Source organism: Adiantum capillus-veneris, chromosome 15 (genome assembly GCF_014529385.1).
Source record: "Adiantum capillus-veneris isolate H3 chromosome 15, ASM1452938v2, whole genome shotgun sequence".
NCBI classification, from domain to species: domain Eukaryota; kingdom Viridiplantae; phylum Streptophyta; class Polypodiopsida; order Polypodiales; family Pteridaceae; genus Adiantum; species Adiantum capillus-veneris.
The window spans coordinates 112063641-112079362 of NC_140945.1; the positions used below are offsets into that span (position 1 = coordinate 112063641).

General features: G+C 44.1%; 1 protein-coding gene across 4 annotated transcripts in view; it reads right to left on the reverse strand.

Moving 5' to 3' along the window:
• The window catches only part of MED8 (mediator subunit 8), a 75669-nt gene extending 62857 nt beyond the window's left edge, over positions 1-12812 (reverse strand). For 2 of the 4 annotated variants that reach the window (XM_086482970.1, XM_086482971.1), the window contains exon 1: positions 12517-12811. In XM_086482970.1, the coding sequence (XP_086339096.1) occupies positions 12517-12722 (206 nt within the window). In that variant the 5' untranslated portion in view covers positions 12723-12811. Of the gene's footprint in view, positions 1-12516 lie in introns of all 4 variants that reach the window. The other 2 variants (XM_086482969.1, XM_086482972.1) reach the window with 2 other exon arrangements.
• Between the last annotated feature and the right edge of the window lie 2910 nt (positions 12813-15722).

Below are 15722 nucleotides of genomic sequence, written 5' to 3' on the forward strand. Positions count from 1 at the left end.
GGCGATTTGTGCACAGCAGATCAGCCTCGGCGTCATCACGACACAGCAGATCAGCCTAGCATTTTTGCATTTGCAGAACCCCGGCGACAGAAGGACCAATTTCAGCCCTGGCGTTTTTGGATTTCAGCAGCAAATTAAGACCGGCAATATTCACCTAAAGTGTAGCAGATTCAGCCCGTAAAGACCATCAGTTTTCAGCCCTAAGAAACCTCATTTTTCAGCCAAGAAAACGCAGCCAAAACAGTCTTTTTCAGTCAACGAAACAGTCCCGAAATTCAGCGATTAGAAGATCTCAGATTTCAGCCATCGTCGTCGTCGTCACCGTCGGCATAGACCAAGTTGCATAGTCCATTGCATACGCATTGTACACCTTTGTGCAATCAAAGTAGACCACTCTCGCCGACGAGAGTGGGGCCTTCGGAGGAGGGTTTTACAACCTCTCGGTGTCGTATCTCTTCTCTCTCCTTCTCTCAGTCTCATTCACTTGCACGCACAATATCCACTCACTTTGTTCGTGACCAGCACTCTACAAGACGGAAAGCTCTCTTTCCCTAAGAACTAAAAGGAACCTTGAGCAATAAAGATCGCTAATCTTGAGAAAATACAACATTTATTCCACTGCACCTAACACTACTGTTTGAACAAGACACGGGAGGAAGAATTAGAGCGACAACTCACAGAGTTGGTGGCTAGAGGATTCATACGTCCTAGTGTAAGTCCTTTTGCTGCTCCTATTTTGTTTGTTCGCAAAAAGGATGGTTCGTCTCGTTTGTGTGTTAATTACAGGGCTTTGAACAAGATGACCGTCAAGAACAAGTTTCCGATGCCTCGCATTAAGTATATCCTTGATAGGCTCAATGAGGCAAAGGTTTTCAGTAAGGTCGATCTCAAGAGTGGATACTTGTCACGTGACACATCCAACTCTTTGTGTCCGTGGACAAGCTACAGCATGATCAGGGTTCATTAGGTCCAGTCAGTCTAGATTTAGGAGTGATCTGACACTTTTGTGAGTCTATTCGCAGACCGTGCATGTCCAGTCACTTAGTGTAGATGCATATCCTCTGGTTGCACACAGCATGATCATAAGCATTCCCATCAGAATCCTTCAGGGGAATTTTCCAGTGCATTTAGCCTATTTTCCCTATTTTTGACATTTTTCACTTGATATTTTTAAGTGACTTTTGTTAGAAAGTAGGTAGGGCAAATTGAGTAAGTTTGTATATAAGCAAACCAAGACTAGCACTAATTGGCAGAAGAGGCAGCAGGAGCACCAGTGCTCAACAGGCAACTTCTTAAGCAAGAACCCCTTGGGGGCGATTCCCTCAAGCAAGACTTCTCCTAACCTAGCGTTTTTCATCCCTTGGCGTTTTCATCGAGGCTCCGCCGCAAGAAGACCTCAACATAGCGTTTTCAGCAGATCTTCACCGCCAGGCCATCACAGGGCATAGCGTTTTCAACAGACATCCATCGCCAAGCTTTCATCCAGCCTAGCGTCTTTCATACAGGTAGTATCTGCTGCAGATTTCAGCATTTGGCGATTTTCAACAGGTTGTTTTCAGCCCATTTCCATAGCCAATTCAGCCCCACACTAACAGCAGATTTTCAACCCTAAAGACCAGCAGAATCAGCCAGCAGCGTTTTTGGACAGCAGATAAATAGTAGCAGATTTCAGCCATAGCGCCAGTCTCGTCATCCCCGTCGTCGACATCGACCTAGCCTAGACTTGCATCAATTACATGCATTCACTTTGTACCAGTTTGTGCAATCAATAGTAGACCACTCTCACCGACAAGAGTGGGGCCTTCAGAGGAGGTTTTTACAACCGTCTTGGTGTCGTATTTCTCTTCTCTCTCTATCTCTCAGTCTCATACACTTGCACACACAGTGTCCACTCACTTTGTTTATGATCATTGCACTCTCTCATTAAAGACGGAAGGCTCTCCCTTCCATAAGAACAAAAAGGAACCTTGAGCACATTATGGAGCACTCATCTTGAGCAAAGTTCAAACATTCATTCCGCTGCACCTTACATTGGTATCAGAGCTTTGGCAGTGTTCTGTATCACTCAAGAAAAGAACCACAAGAATCACAAGATTTTTTTTTGCTTGTTGCGGTCGCATGAACCCAAGTTCGCTTGGGCGTGTTGATTCCTAATCGTGTTTTTGAAGAGTGACAGGAATCCCAAGAAAGAAGGGCTTGTCCAGCCTCCCTTGTGCCTCTTTTCACTCATTAAGAGCGGACCGTGCACTTAGCGGCCGGCCAATCGACATGAGGTGGGAAAAAGCAACCTTGGTGTGAGCCCAAGGCCGCGAAGGGGTGCGCCCGCAAAAAAGAGCAGAACTCGGGTGAAGAGAAGATCCTTCTCTAACACAGATTGCAAGCGAAAGAAGAACCTAAAGAACCTCAAGACCCTGAAGAATCCCAAGAACCAAGACCCCAAGAACCCAAGTTCCTCGTGAACTCAAGAACCCACAAGAACCCACGACTTCAGAATGGTCATCACTCGAAGCGGAATGGATACTTCGCTTGGAGGTGATGAGCATGAGAGAGGCGAAGAAGAATTTTCCCCACCAGGAGGTTTTTCCGACCCTCCCCGTTCCCCATCTACGCCAAGGATTTCACTAACTCCTTTGAAGGAGTTGAGTAGTTGTTTATGGAACGATAGTTAGACCGCGAAGCACGAAAAGCAGAAAGAGAAGCAAACAGAAAGGCCTACGAAGAAGAGATGGCATACATAGATCGTGAATACGAAGAAAGCATGGCAGCCATAGACAAAGAACGACAAGCCAAATTGGATCGTGAAAACAAAGAAAGTCAAGCCAAATTTGATCGCGAGTACAAAGCCATAAAGGAAAAGAGCGACCAACACATGAAAGAGTTCTTGCGACTCTTTTCTCAAGTGCAGGCACAAATGCAAGAGATTCAGGAGACGGAGACTCTCTCAATCTCTACTCCTCCAAAGCAAGACACACATGATTTGCATGATGATTTGAATGACAATGATTTGCATGATGATTTGAATGATAATGATGAGCATGATGATTTGGATGACAATGACAAGCATGATGATTTGCATGATCAAGATGTGATTTCTCACAAGCATGATGAGTTGCATGAAGATGATGTGATTGTTCATAAGGATGATGAGTTAGCTAATGCTTTTGCTAGCGAAGCTAACCTCGTTGCAGATTCGATCAATCACGAAGGATCGATCTTGGCTCTCGAGCCTAGGTCCGAGCCTAGGTCCAAAGCACCCCTTTAGGAAGAACAGATCTTGGCTCTCGAGCCTAGGTCCAAAGAAACCTCACAGGAAATATTATGTGTTCGCATGATTCAACGCACGCATTGTTCGAGTGTTTCATTCGTGATCGTTTCCTCTATTTTAGTCAACGTCTTGATGTGATCCCTTTTTCTAGGCATGACATATTATACGTTGAGCACGTTTCACTCATGAATGAGCACGAATGTATGCGGATTGTTCATGAAAAGCTGAAAAGCATGCATTCAAGGAAGTCACATTCCATGTCTCTTCCTTGGCATGACACATTCGTAGAAAGAGCACATGGAAGTATGAGCACCAAGCATGGGCATTTCCGTTGTGAATTGCCACAGTGATTGCTCTAGATCCTAAAAGAACGATTCGATCTCATTGTTTGCGTGTGTGTGGTGAACGGGTTAGCACTCTGTCTCTTGGTTCATCTACATTGCATGCACAGTCTTTGAGGAAGACAATATTTTTTCCACTCACCTTACATGGAATAGGTATGTTCATGGTTTTGTGTTGGAAATGGTTTCAGGAATTTTCAGCCACGGAGATTCTTGAAGAAGAAAGAAGCATGACACTCGACGAAGTTGAAGCATTGAAGGAGCCACAGAAGACTTTGTGTCGCTTTCGGCGCGGCCCAAAGAAGCAAGAGTTGCAGACCTTTATGAAGTTCAAGTACCGCACGACCCACACATCATAGTGGGCCGGCGAAGAGTCCCTTCCAAGATTCCAGATGCTATTGGCGATCTCCCTCGACGCCATACAGTTCGGTACCAGTACCTCACTTTGAAAAGGAGGGGATGTCTTGGACACATCCAACCCTATGTGTCCGTGGACAAGCTACATCATGACCAGGGTTCAATCAGTCCATTCAGTCTAGATTTAGAAGTGATCTGGCACTTTTGTGAGTCTATTCGCAGATCGTGCATGTCCAGTCACTTAGTGTAGATGCATATCCTCTGGTTGCACACAGCATGATCATAAGCATTCCCATCAGAATCCATCAGAATCCTTCAGGGGAATTTTCCAATGCATTTAGCCTATTTTTGACATTTTTCACTTATTATTTTTAAGTGACTTTTGTGGAAAGTAGGTACGGCAAATTGAGTAAGTTTGTATATAAGCAAACCTATACTAGCACTAATTGGCATAAGAGGCGGCAGGAGCACCAGTGCTCAACAGGCAACTTCTCAAGCAAGAACCCCTTGGGGGCGATTCTCTCAAGCAAGACTTCCCCTAGCCTAGCGTTTTTCATCCCTTGGCGTTTTCATCAAGGTTCCGCCGCAAGAAGACCTCAACATAGTGTTTTCAGCAGATCTTCACCGCCAAGCCATCACAGGACATAGCGTTTTCAGAAGACATCCATCGCCAAGCTTTCATCCAACCTAGCGTTTTTCATACAAGTAGTATCTGCTGCACATTTTAGCGTTTGACGATTTTCAGCTGGTTGTTTCAACCCATTTCCATAGCCAATTCAACCCCACACTAACAGCAGATTTTCAGCCCTAAAGACCAGCAAAATCAACGTTTTCCATAGCGTTCTCAGCCATAGCAGAATTCAACCAGCATCATTTTTGGACAGCAGATAAAGAGTAGCAGATTTCAGCCATAGCGTCCGTCTCGTCATCCCCGTCGTCGACATCGACCTAGCCTAGACTTGCATCGGTCACATGCATTCACTTTGTACCAATTTGTGCAATCAATAGTAGACCACTCTCGCCGACGAGAGTGGGACCTTCGGAGGAGGGTTTTGCAACCGTCTTGGTGTCGTATTTCTCTTCTCTCTCTACCTCTCAGTCTCATACACTTGCACGCACGATGTCCACTCACTTTGTTTATGATCATTGCACTCTCTCATTAAAGGCGGAAGGCTCTCCCTTCCATAAGAACAAAAAGGAACCTTGAGCACATTATGGAGCACTCATCTTGAGCAAAGTTCAAACATTCATTCCGCTACACCTTACAATACCATCAGGTACGATATTCAAAGGCGACATCTTCAAGACCGCTTTTAACACCGAGCGAGGGCAATGGGAGTATGTTATTATGTCTTTTGGATTGACACGTGCCGTGGATACATTTAATCATCTCATGGTACGCCGTTTCGGCGTTATGGTCGGTGTATGTGTGTTCATCTTTTTGGATGATATTCTCATTTTTTCTGCATCGTGGCAACAACATGAAAAGGATGTCGAGAGGGTACTAACCCGTTTGGATGAGTGTCAGTTGTACATTGCAGCTAAGAAATCTGAGTTAATTCTCATTGAAGTTACTTATATGGGTTATATCATTTTTGCAGAAGGCGTCAAGCTAGACCCCACGAAGGTGGAACAGGTACATAATTGGGAATTGCCCAAAACCGCATATGAGTGCGTTCTTTTCTTGGTTTATGTCAAGCATATAGTTCGCACATAGAGAATTTTGCACGCATAGCCGAACCTATGACTGATGTTTTGAAAGGGGTAAAGACTCGCCATCAGCACGTAGACTTGTCCGAAGCAGCCATTGAGGCTTTCGCAGCTCTCAAGGTTGCAGTGACAGAAGCACCGTGTCTTATCCTTGCCTCTTGGGATGACCCCTTTGAGGTATGGACGGATGCGAGCAATGTCGCCATCGGAGCTGTGCTTCAGCAGCATAATCGTCCTGTAGCTTTCCTTAGCTGGAAGCTCAATAGTACAAAAAAGAACTATTTAGTTTATGATAAAGAACTTTTGTCTGTCATTCACTCTCTTAAGCATTGGAAGCATTTTCTTTATAGCACGGTTGTCACAATTTTTTGAGCAATTTGGAGGTTTGATTGAGTATGTGCCTGGAAGCTAACCCTGTTGCAGATGTGTTGAGTCGCAAAGGACAGATTTTGGCTCTTGAGTCAAGATCCACGGTTTCTGTCCATGGTGTGTCTTTCGACAGCATGAAGAACCAATATGCAGATTCCGAGTTTAGTAAGCAATGGTTACAAGCTCTTGCTTCCCAAGGGCCAAGCAACTATCTCATTCGTGATGGTTTGTTGTATTTTCGTCAACGTTTATGTGTGTTGCCCTCTCTCACGCCAACCATATTGCATGATGCACATGATTCTCTCACAGGTGGGCACAGGGGAATAAACACCACTTTGGAAAAAATAGAAAGATTCTTTTATTGGCCTAAAATGCGAAAGGATGTGTTTCGTTATGTCACACGGTGCACTATATGTCAAAAGGTAAAAGCTCCTTGGGGTAAGCAGCAAGGCCTCTTGCTTCCGCTACCTATTCCCAATGGACCTTTTCAGGATATCTCCATGGATTTTGTGACTAACCTCCCACCAAGTTTGCATTCAAGGAACACTCAATGTTTGACAATTGTTGATCGTTTCAGCAAGTTTTACATATTGATTCCTTGTAAAGCCACGATCACTGCACAAGATGTAGCAGGGTTGTTCATTAAGCATTGGTACCCCCTCTGTGGTTTGCCAAAATCAATTGTTTCAGATAGGGATGTTAAGTTCACGTCCAATTTTTGGCGCGCACTCTCTGAAAATTTCGACACTAAGTTGAATTTTTCATCGGCTTTTCATCCACAGCCAAATGGTCAAACAGAGATTTACAATCAATTAGCTTTTAATGTTTTAAAATCATATGTTCATGATCAGCAGTTTCAGTGGGAGCTCTATCTCCCATTGGTCCAGGCTATTTTAAATGAATCTTTTTCCTCTGCCATTGGTCGAACTCCGTATGAGACAGCTTTTGGCCGTCCATTCCAGTCACTTATGACTCGCTCAGTCAGTCAAATGTCTGATGCCAATGTTGAAAGTCAGCCATTGCACGAGATTTCTTAAGAGTGTGAAGCTTCGGCTAAACAAGGCTTGGGAATCTTATTCACGGTAGGCTAATAAGCATCGTCAAGATGTTTCGATCAAGGAAGGGGATTGGGTGTATTTAAAAATCATGAAGCAACGCCTTAAGCAAGTTGAAAAGAAGTGTCCCAAGTTGTCTTTTAGGATTTATGGTCCATTTCCAGTCATTAAAAAGATAAATGAGGTTTCAATGAAATTGCAGTTGCCTAACTCATGGTCAATGCACAACGTTTTCCATGTTTCTTCGTTGGAAGTGTTTCAGGGAACACCTCCGCAGGACATTTCGGAAGAAGAAGAACCGGAGATCATCGATGAAGCTATCATGGAACCAGAGCAAGTGTTGTTGCATCGGTTCCGACATAGTTCGAAGAAGCAAGTGAGACAATACTTTTTGAAGTTCAAGGATCGAGGAACCCACGAAGCAGTGGGGATCGACAAAGAGTTTTTTAAAGATTACACAGAGTTGTTGGCAAACTACAAGGAAGCCATGCAACTCGGTATCAGTACCTCACTTTAAAAAGGAGGGGATGTCACGTGACACATCCAACCCTATGTGTCCGTGGACAAGCTACAGCATGACAAAGGTTGTCACCAGGAGGTGTATTTTTCCTGTTGCCTTCCGTAAATAAGTATTAGATATATTTATTTTATTTTTACTTGTTTGTCCCAAAACCCTTGAAAAGGTGCAAGTGGACATTGCATGGCCAGTGTGAAACGGCTGCAGCCAAATGGGTTTCTCACATCGGGGATCTAGGTCGGTCAGACAGGGACTGCCCGGGCCAGTTAGCACTGAATTCTGATGAGTATGGAAGCTCGTGTGCGCCAAACTGGAATTTGGGCCACTCGTCAAGTCACAGCAAATTTATAAGTTGAAAGGGGCCAGTAAATTAACCCACATTGTAGATGTTGGTCAAATGGTAGTCTTCAATGATGGTCAGGAGACCGATAGGGACGCCATGGAAGCATCTCCTAAAATTTAGGGAACTGCTATTTTTGACCGGAAAATGTGTTCGCGTCATTAGCTCTAGAATGACAAGGGGAACATTTTATTGCTCTGCTGCCAAGTCAACTGACGCACCAGTTGAGATATTTTTAGCAGGGAAAGCCCAAACTTGGAAACTGGGCGACGTGTTAGCCTGTGAGCGATTCTGCCACTCTGGGAGGCAAAAACGAGTTGCATATCAACAAAGGGGGCGCCATTTTCAGCCTCAGGTGGATTGTAGCAGGTACAGAAGCTATGGAATGCTTACCTTGCCCTCTATGCACAGTATGGTGACGGGAGTGATACCCCGCACGCTACATACTGCTCTCTTTCTCCCCTACGTACAATATGTTATGCCCCACTAGTGGGCTTCTCATTTGACCTATGTACAGTTCTGGGGGTTTATGCGCGTTTGCCAAGGCAAGAGCCTTCTGAACAGGAACCGGATTAGCTAATTGCTAATCCCCCACAGCTACGCACAATTCCATCACGAAAGATTGCGAGTTTGGAGAGTTTTCTCGCGTGAAAACTCGTCCAATTCACAGGGGAACTGTCCCATTGCGTGCGGGAGCCCTTGGGACACGCGTAGGCGTGTTCGCTCCGCTAAAAACGATCCGAAACAGGGAATTACAGCCTGCTGTGTTTTTCTGCAGGTTTAGGGTTTCGCACCTAAACTGCAAGGGAACATCGGGGGAGCCTCATGAGAGCCTTGGGATGCGTGTATAGGCTTTTGGGCTCCCGGCAGTGAAAAACAGAGAATTACAGCCCGCTGAATTTCTGTGACAGCTCACCAGAAAGCTTCCAGATATCGAGGGAATCCGTCCTAGACAGGTGTTTTTGACCTACAGGGGTTTTTGCGCCATTATGCTGTCGAAATCCGGTCAAAAACCTGCGTTTTCAGCCCTCGCCAGGTTTGGACAGCTTTGTGAAAGCTTCTGCTAAGTGGTCGGATCGTCTTCCTTAATTTGAATAAAGAAATACCGAAAGGGGCGCCAATCTTTGGGGTCTCGTGTGCGCAGTGACATTCTAGTCGCTGGACGCAACTGTGTTCTCTTCCCTTCTCAGTGCTCTGTGTAAAGTTAACAAGGTAATTGAAATAGTACCGCCCTCTGCGTTGTATAGGCCGGTTATAAAGGTTCAGTTCAGTCCAGTCAGTCTAGCTTAGGAAGTATTCTGGCACTTTTGTGAGTCTGTTCGCAGACCGTGCATGCCCAAACACTTAGAGCAGATGCATATCCTCTGTTGCACACAACATGATCATCAGCATTACCATCAAAATCCATCAGGAGCAGTTTCCAGTGTATAATCCCTATTCTTGACATTTTTCACTTCTTTATTAAGTGACTTTTGTTGAGAAACTGGATAGGGCAAAATGAGTAAGATAATATAGAAGAAAACCAGGCCTAGCATAATCTGGCAAAAGAGCAAGGAGAACACAGGCACAAGTGCAGCAGGTTCCTCCCTCTCTCTCTCAAGCAAGATTCCCCCCCTAGGCTGGCGTTTTTCCACCAGGCAACATCAGCATTTTCAGCCCTGCCTTTGACGATTTCAGTAGTGTTTGCAGCAGCGATTCAGCAGGGAAATTCAGCAAGCATAGGACCAACAGAGCAGCGTTTTTAACAGCAGCAAACTCAATGTTTTCAAACAGCCCTAATCAGCGTTTTCAAACAGCAGTAAAACAGCGTTTTCGGGAAGATTAAAAGGGCAGCGAGTGGCGTTTTTGAAGCAGCAGAAATTCAGCGAAAAAAAGACTCAGCAAGATCAGAGTTTTCTATCAGCATCTTGTACAGCAGAAGGTAGAGATTCAAGTCGTCGTCGACATCGTCATATCCACTCATTGCATAATAGCTTTCCAAGTTTGCATCAGTGTCTTGTACCAGATTGTGCAATCAATAGCATAGACCTCTCTCACCATCGAGAGAGGGGCCTTCGGAGGAGGGTTTGACAACCCTCTGGTGTCGTATTCTTCTATCTCTATCTCTCAGTCTCAGCACCTTCACGCACAGTGTCTTCACTTTGTTTGTGATCACTTGCACTCTCTCATTAAGGGCACGGAAGGCTCTCCCTTCTGTAAGTAAAAGGAACCTTGAGCACGATCGGGTCACTCATCTTGAGAAAGAACAACATTCACCTCCGTTGCACCTTACAGCAAAGTTGAAGAGCACGAAAAAATCGGTCAGGAATGGCAGGAATCGGCCTGTACGAAAACCTTTTGACAAACCAAAACATATCTGCAAAAACGTGCTGATGTTTTTGCTGCTTCACCACCTTCTTCCCTTCTGAGCTCTAATGGTGCTCTCTAATCCTCAGGCTCTGATACCAATTGAAGTACGCGAGCAAGAGAGTGTGTGTGCAATAATGGAGAAGAGAGACGAAGAGAGGAGACACAGGTTGTGGTGGACTCAAAACACAATAGTGTTTAGGGTTATGAGTCCTTATGTTTTATGTAGAATGAATGGTCGGTGTTAGTTCCTCGTTAGTGTCCGGCCGCCCAACACTTAGGCGCAACACACATTGGGCTTTATCACCCCAACTTACAGGTTGTGCTCCGTCCAATAGGTCGATGACATGATCCTTAAGTCACTCAAGAGGAAGTGTAGGGTGTCACAAACTCCTCATGTGGCAGTACGGACAACTCGACAGTACGGATTTTCGAAGATTGCGCCGACATGTTGACGTGGTCTGCGTTTTGCGTTGACATGCCACGTGGCAGGCTGTACGAAATTCCGTAATTTGTGATGGCTGCTTTTTGACAATTTTTGGGATCGGATGCTTATGGAACAAGTTGCTTTCGAGTTTAATTGCTTTTGGGGCTCTGCTTTTGGCATCCCTTGTATAAGAGCCCTTGGGGCCTCACTCTGCAGAGCACCTGGACGCAGGGTCTAAGAGCAGAGGTCCTTCGGGAGTTGTACTTTGCAATGATTAATGATAAAGAAATACCGAAAGGGGCGCCAGACTATGGGACCAATACCTATGGACACGAAACTCCATCGGGCTGTGTCGACTCTCTCTCTCTCTCTCGTATTAAAGTTCAGTGATTTTGAAGTTTCTATTCGTGTGTTGCTATTGATTTCACGCTTGGAGTGTCCAAGCCTGTTACAGTGGTATCAGAGCTCATAAAGATTCTTCTACTACGGAGGATCCAATCCTTTTTGCAGCACACGCAGGCTTTTGTGAAAGAATCTTCGTGCCCCGACCTCGTACTTATTAGCCACTCCCATCCTTCGTATATCGTGCATCGAACGCGCTCCCGTCTTCATCGCTCTGTCTTTCAGGACACAAGCCATAAAAAACTCCAGATTACACATGGGTTCTTGCGGAGAATCTGACAAAGATAATACTTCTCGATGGATAGGCAGGAAAAAAAAAGTTGAAATTCGGCACGGGAATTGAAGAAAAGAATGAAGATTTGGGCAAATTTTTCGGTGGAGAAGTTTGCCACAGCCAAGTACAAGCGTCAACTGCAAGTTGACAGTGTGTGAAAAGATTGATCAAGTACTCCGGAGACCCCAGATTTACGAAACACCTGAAGAATTACCAAGATGGAATAAAGTCACTAATTTTCCTTTGGACTTCAAGGATACTGATGTGCTGACAGTATCTTGTTGGATGACTTTATGAAAGAAGTACTTCGACATGGGAATTCCCGGTTTCTTGCCCTTCTTCTTTCTTGCGAAAGTCCCTTTTTTGACTGTCTTGCATACCAGAGCAACAGTCTAAAAATTCCAAGAGCTTATGAGTAAATAATAGACGTGCTCATAAGCTCCTAAATACTATAGGACTTGTGCTTTATGCAATAAATCTATAGTTCGTCAAGTAAGCCAGTGCATCTGCTCTTTCAAAGGAATCTTCATGAAAGAAGCTAGAAGATGAAAAGTATCCCAAAATGTTTGACTATACATAGAAAATGTGTCTTCCTTTGTCATCCGAAGATGATTCCAAGCAATCAAAATTTTTGCTTCGTATTTTGGTGTCAACCATTGGGATGAAAAGTCTTTTAAACCCTACCGAACTGTGAGGTGCCCTCCCGTGCAACAATAAAGTTGACCACCAGGTCTGTGCATTTCCCTTCAAACGAGAAGCTACTTTTCTCACTTTGGAATCTTTGGTAAACTTGTCTCTTGAGAAAGCTGTATCAAAAATTTTGAATTGAGGCCAAAGCCTCATTCATATCTCTGAAGTATCAAACTTGACACTTTGACCACCATCCTTGAATTTTTTCTTCGCCTTTCTCGGCTCCAAATCATCATCCATTGTTGGCCTAAGAATGTGGTTCTGTTTTCATCCAAAAGTCGAACCAAAAGATGGAGGTATCCCATCCTCTTCATCTTTCTCATCCTCATCCTCATCCTCATCATCCTCACGATATTCTTTTCCCTCGCTACCTTAAGTTTTCAGCACAAAATGGAAGATGAATTGAAGGAGCAAAGAGGATACCATTTGTGGTGAGGGATGGTTTGGAAGGACTGGAGGATGGAGGATATGGCAGTGAAGAGGTCGTGGGAACGAGTGCGAATCGACTCCAAGTTGAGTTGCTGCAGCATGGTAGACATTTCACTCTTTGGAGGTGGGCCTGCAGGCGCCGCTCCCCCTCCTCCTACTTGCTGAGCAGCAGCCTGCCCACCGGCCATCGCGGCTGCCATGCTCTCTCTACTAACGCGTGACCGCGCGCGTGCGTGCGTGTGTGTGTGTGAGAGAGAGAGAGAGAGAAGAAGAAGAAGAAGAAGAGAGTTTTAACGTCGTAGGAAACTAGACCTTAAAGATCTAGCCAACGAGGAGTTGAACTCAAGACCTGTTAAGAGAGAGAGAGAGAGAGAGAGAGAGAGGAAAGTTTTCTGTGACCCATGTGGTAGGTTAGTTATCCCCGTTTTGAGCTCAACACTTATCTAATCGATCATTGAGGTCTCTTCTTCCCCCCCCTCTCTCTCTCTCTCTCTCTCTCTCTCTCTCTCACACACACACACACACACACACAATCATCTTGTGTTGTTTTTTAAAAAGGTATGAAACTTTTACTTTCAAAGTCTAAATGAAGTAATATGGTGCTTTCCTATTATCAATTGAAAGCATAGATTAATTTTCTAGACTAGAGAGAGAAATGATAAAGATGATTTCTCTCTAGCACTCACACGCACACGCACAGTAGTTGCTAACAAATTTTTGGCTTGCCAGCTTGACTTCTTCAAGTGCAACCCCTTAGGAGTACAACGTCGAGGCTATTTTTGCACACAAATATTTTTACATGTAACATTTAATGGTCTAGTAACTTGTGTGTAGCGGAAAATAACATAGACATAGTGAGCATTTCATTTAGACTACATTCCTAATGAGCATAGCAAGAGTGCTTGGATGGAGAGAGCAACAAAAGCATAACATCTAGTTAGATAGGCATGAACAATACTTCAAAAAGAGAGAGAAAGTAAGCTATTGACAACAGTTGAGGATGGGATTTACATGGAGCCAGTCCCCCCTCCGAAAGGCTTTGTATTATAGATTTCCCCCATGAAGGGAGACATTTTACAATACAATACTTTGTGTTCCTTTAATAACTTGCTGGTGTAATGAAGATGGAAGCTTCAAGCACCAAGTTTACACTTGAAAACACAACATCAATTCCCTCATGGTCTCAGAACAAAGACCTCACACACCTTCGAAGATGGTGAGAGCTAGCGGGGTATGAGAGTAGATCGAGAGGAAGAAGGAGTATTCTTACCAAAAAGAAGTATGTCTCCTCACATAATCACTCTTAATAGCTTAGCATAGCTTAGTAATTAGCATGGTAGAGGAGATGAGCATGCATTGGAGCTTGACTCTTGGTTGGATTTGCATCACAAAGCCAAGAGTTGTTGGTGTAGGCCTCCCTTCTCACAAGCTTGAAGTAGATGATGAGCTTTCCATTAAATTAAATCTTGAGAAGGAGATAGTCTTCTTTACTTCACACATAAGATTGTGCGAGTGTGTGTGTGATAATATTAGCCTTGCAAAAATCAGGCCCCCCCTCTCTCTTGGTCAACCCCTCTTGCTAATTACTCGTGATGGCATCCTATTGGCCCCTGCAAAGCTTAGCCAATGATAATTAAGAAGCATAAGTGATAGCCTTGTGACATGTGTCCCCCTTTCCCCTTTTGTGAGAGCTTTAGGTATTTACATAATGCAATTAATCTCTCATTGGACCTCTTAGTCTTCTGGCCAATAGGAATCAGGCAAGCCATTGGGCTGTTGAATGCTCATTGAACCCCTTGGGAGACTATCCAATAGTCTTCTAGAGAGCTTAATTTCTATTGGTTCTTTTACCAAGTGTTTTTAAATGAATTGAACTAAATTTACTCTAGCTTAATTCTCATTGGTCCACTTCTGTGGCCATCCAATAGGATTTGAATGCACCTTGGGGGCAATTGGGCTAGGGAGTTGACATGTGTCCACTATGCCCTTTGTGTAAAGGGAGCTTGCAAGAGTGTGTGTGTGTGTGTGTGTGTTTCTCTCTCATCCCCTACATAAAAGGCTCGCCCCTTCCTAGATAGGGATGTGGGAAGTCTTTTAAGTCTTCCCACAAGCATCCAATTTACCCTAAGGCTTGTTCATTGGACATTACCTTTGAATTTTGGAACCTTAGCATTTTTGAAGCTTAACATTTTGGAACCTTGGGTTGCTGAATGCTCATTGAACCCCTTGGGAGACTGTCCAATAGTCTTCTAGAGAGCTTAATTTCTATTGGTTCTTTTACCAAGTGTTTTTAAATGAATCAAACTAAATTTACTCTAGCGTAATTCTCATTGGTCCACTTCTGTGGCCATCCAATAGGATTTGAATGCACCTTGGGGGCAATTGGGCTAGGGAGTTGACATGTGTCCACTATGCCCTTTGTGTAAAGGGAGCTTGCAAGAGTGTGTGTGTTTCTCTCTCATCCCCTACATAAAAGGCTCGCCCCTTCCTAGATAGGGATGTGGGAAGTCTTTTGAGTCTTTCCACAAGCATCCAATTTACCCTAAGGCTTGTTCATTGGACATTACCTTTGAATTTTGGAACCTTAGCATTTTTGAAGTCTTAATGGGCTGAACCTTAGGGGCTTTGAAGCGCATTGATGCATATTGCTCTTTTGCAAATGGCCCCCCCTTTGGATCCCTATTTTTCCCCCTTTGGATCCCTACTATGACCAGACTGCCAGCCTAACCAATACTCTAGCTTTTTCTCCCATGGTACTTCCCCATATTAATGATCAGTTTAACATGAGAAAATCATTTAGGAGAATTAGATATTAGTTATTATTACATCACCTCTCTCTTGAAATCATAGTCGTCCTCGACTATGAGGTAGAGAAGATAAAGCCTAGTCATTAGTCCTTTTTCTAGCGGGTAGAGGATCCCTATTTTACCTTACGACATCGTTCCAGAATGGATGACTAATCCATTTGGCGCTTGAGAGCTTAAGCTGCCGCAAGCATGTCTACGCATTAGTCCTATCAATCCTCCATAGTAGAGTGACAAGCTCTACTTGGTGGTTGGAAGATGTAGTCTCCGCAAACTTGATCATAAGCATGCATACTTCTTAACATTTGTGCACAATTAAAAAAAAAGAATCTTATAAGACAAAAACTTTGTTCATTTTAAACATTTTTACATTTGCTTACTCTAGGGAAGCATTGT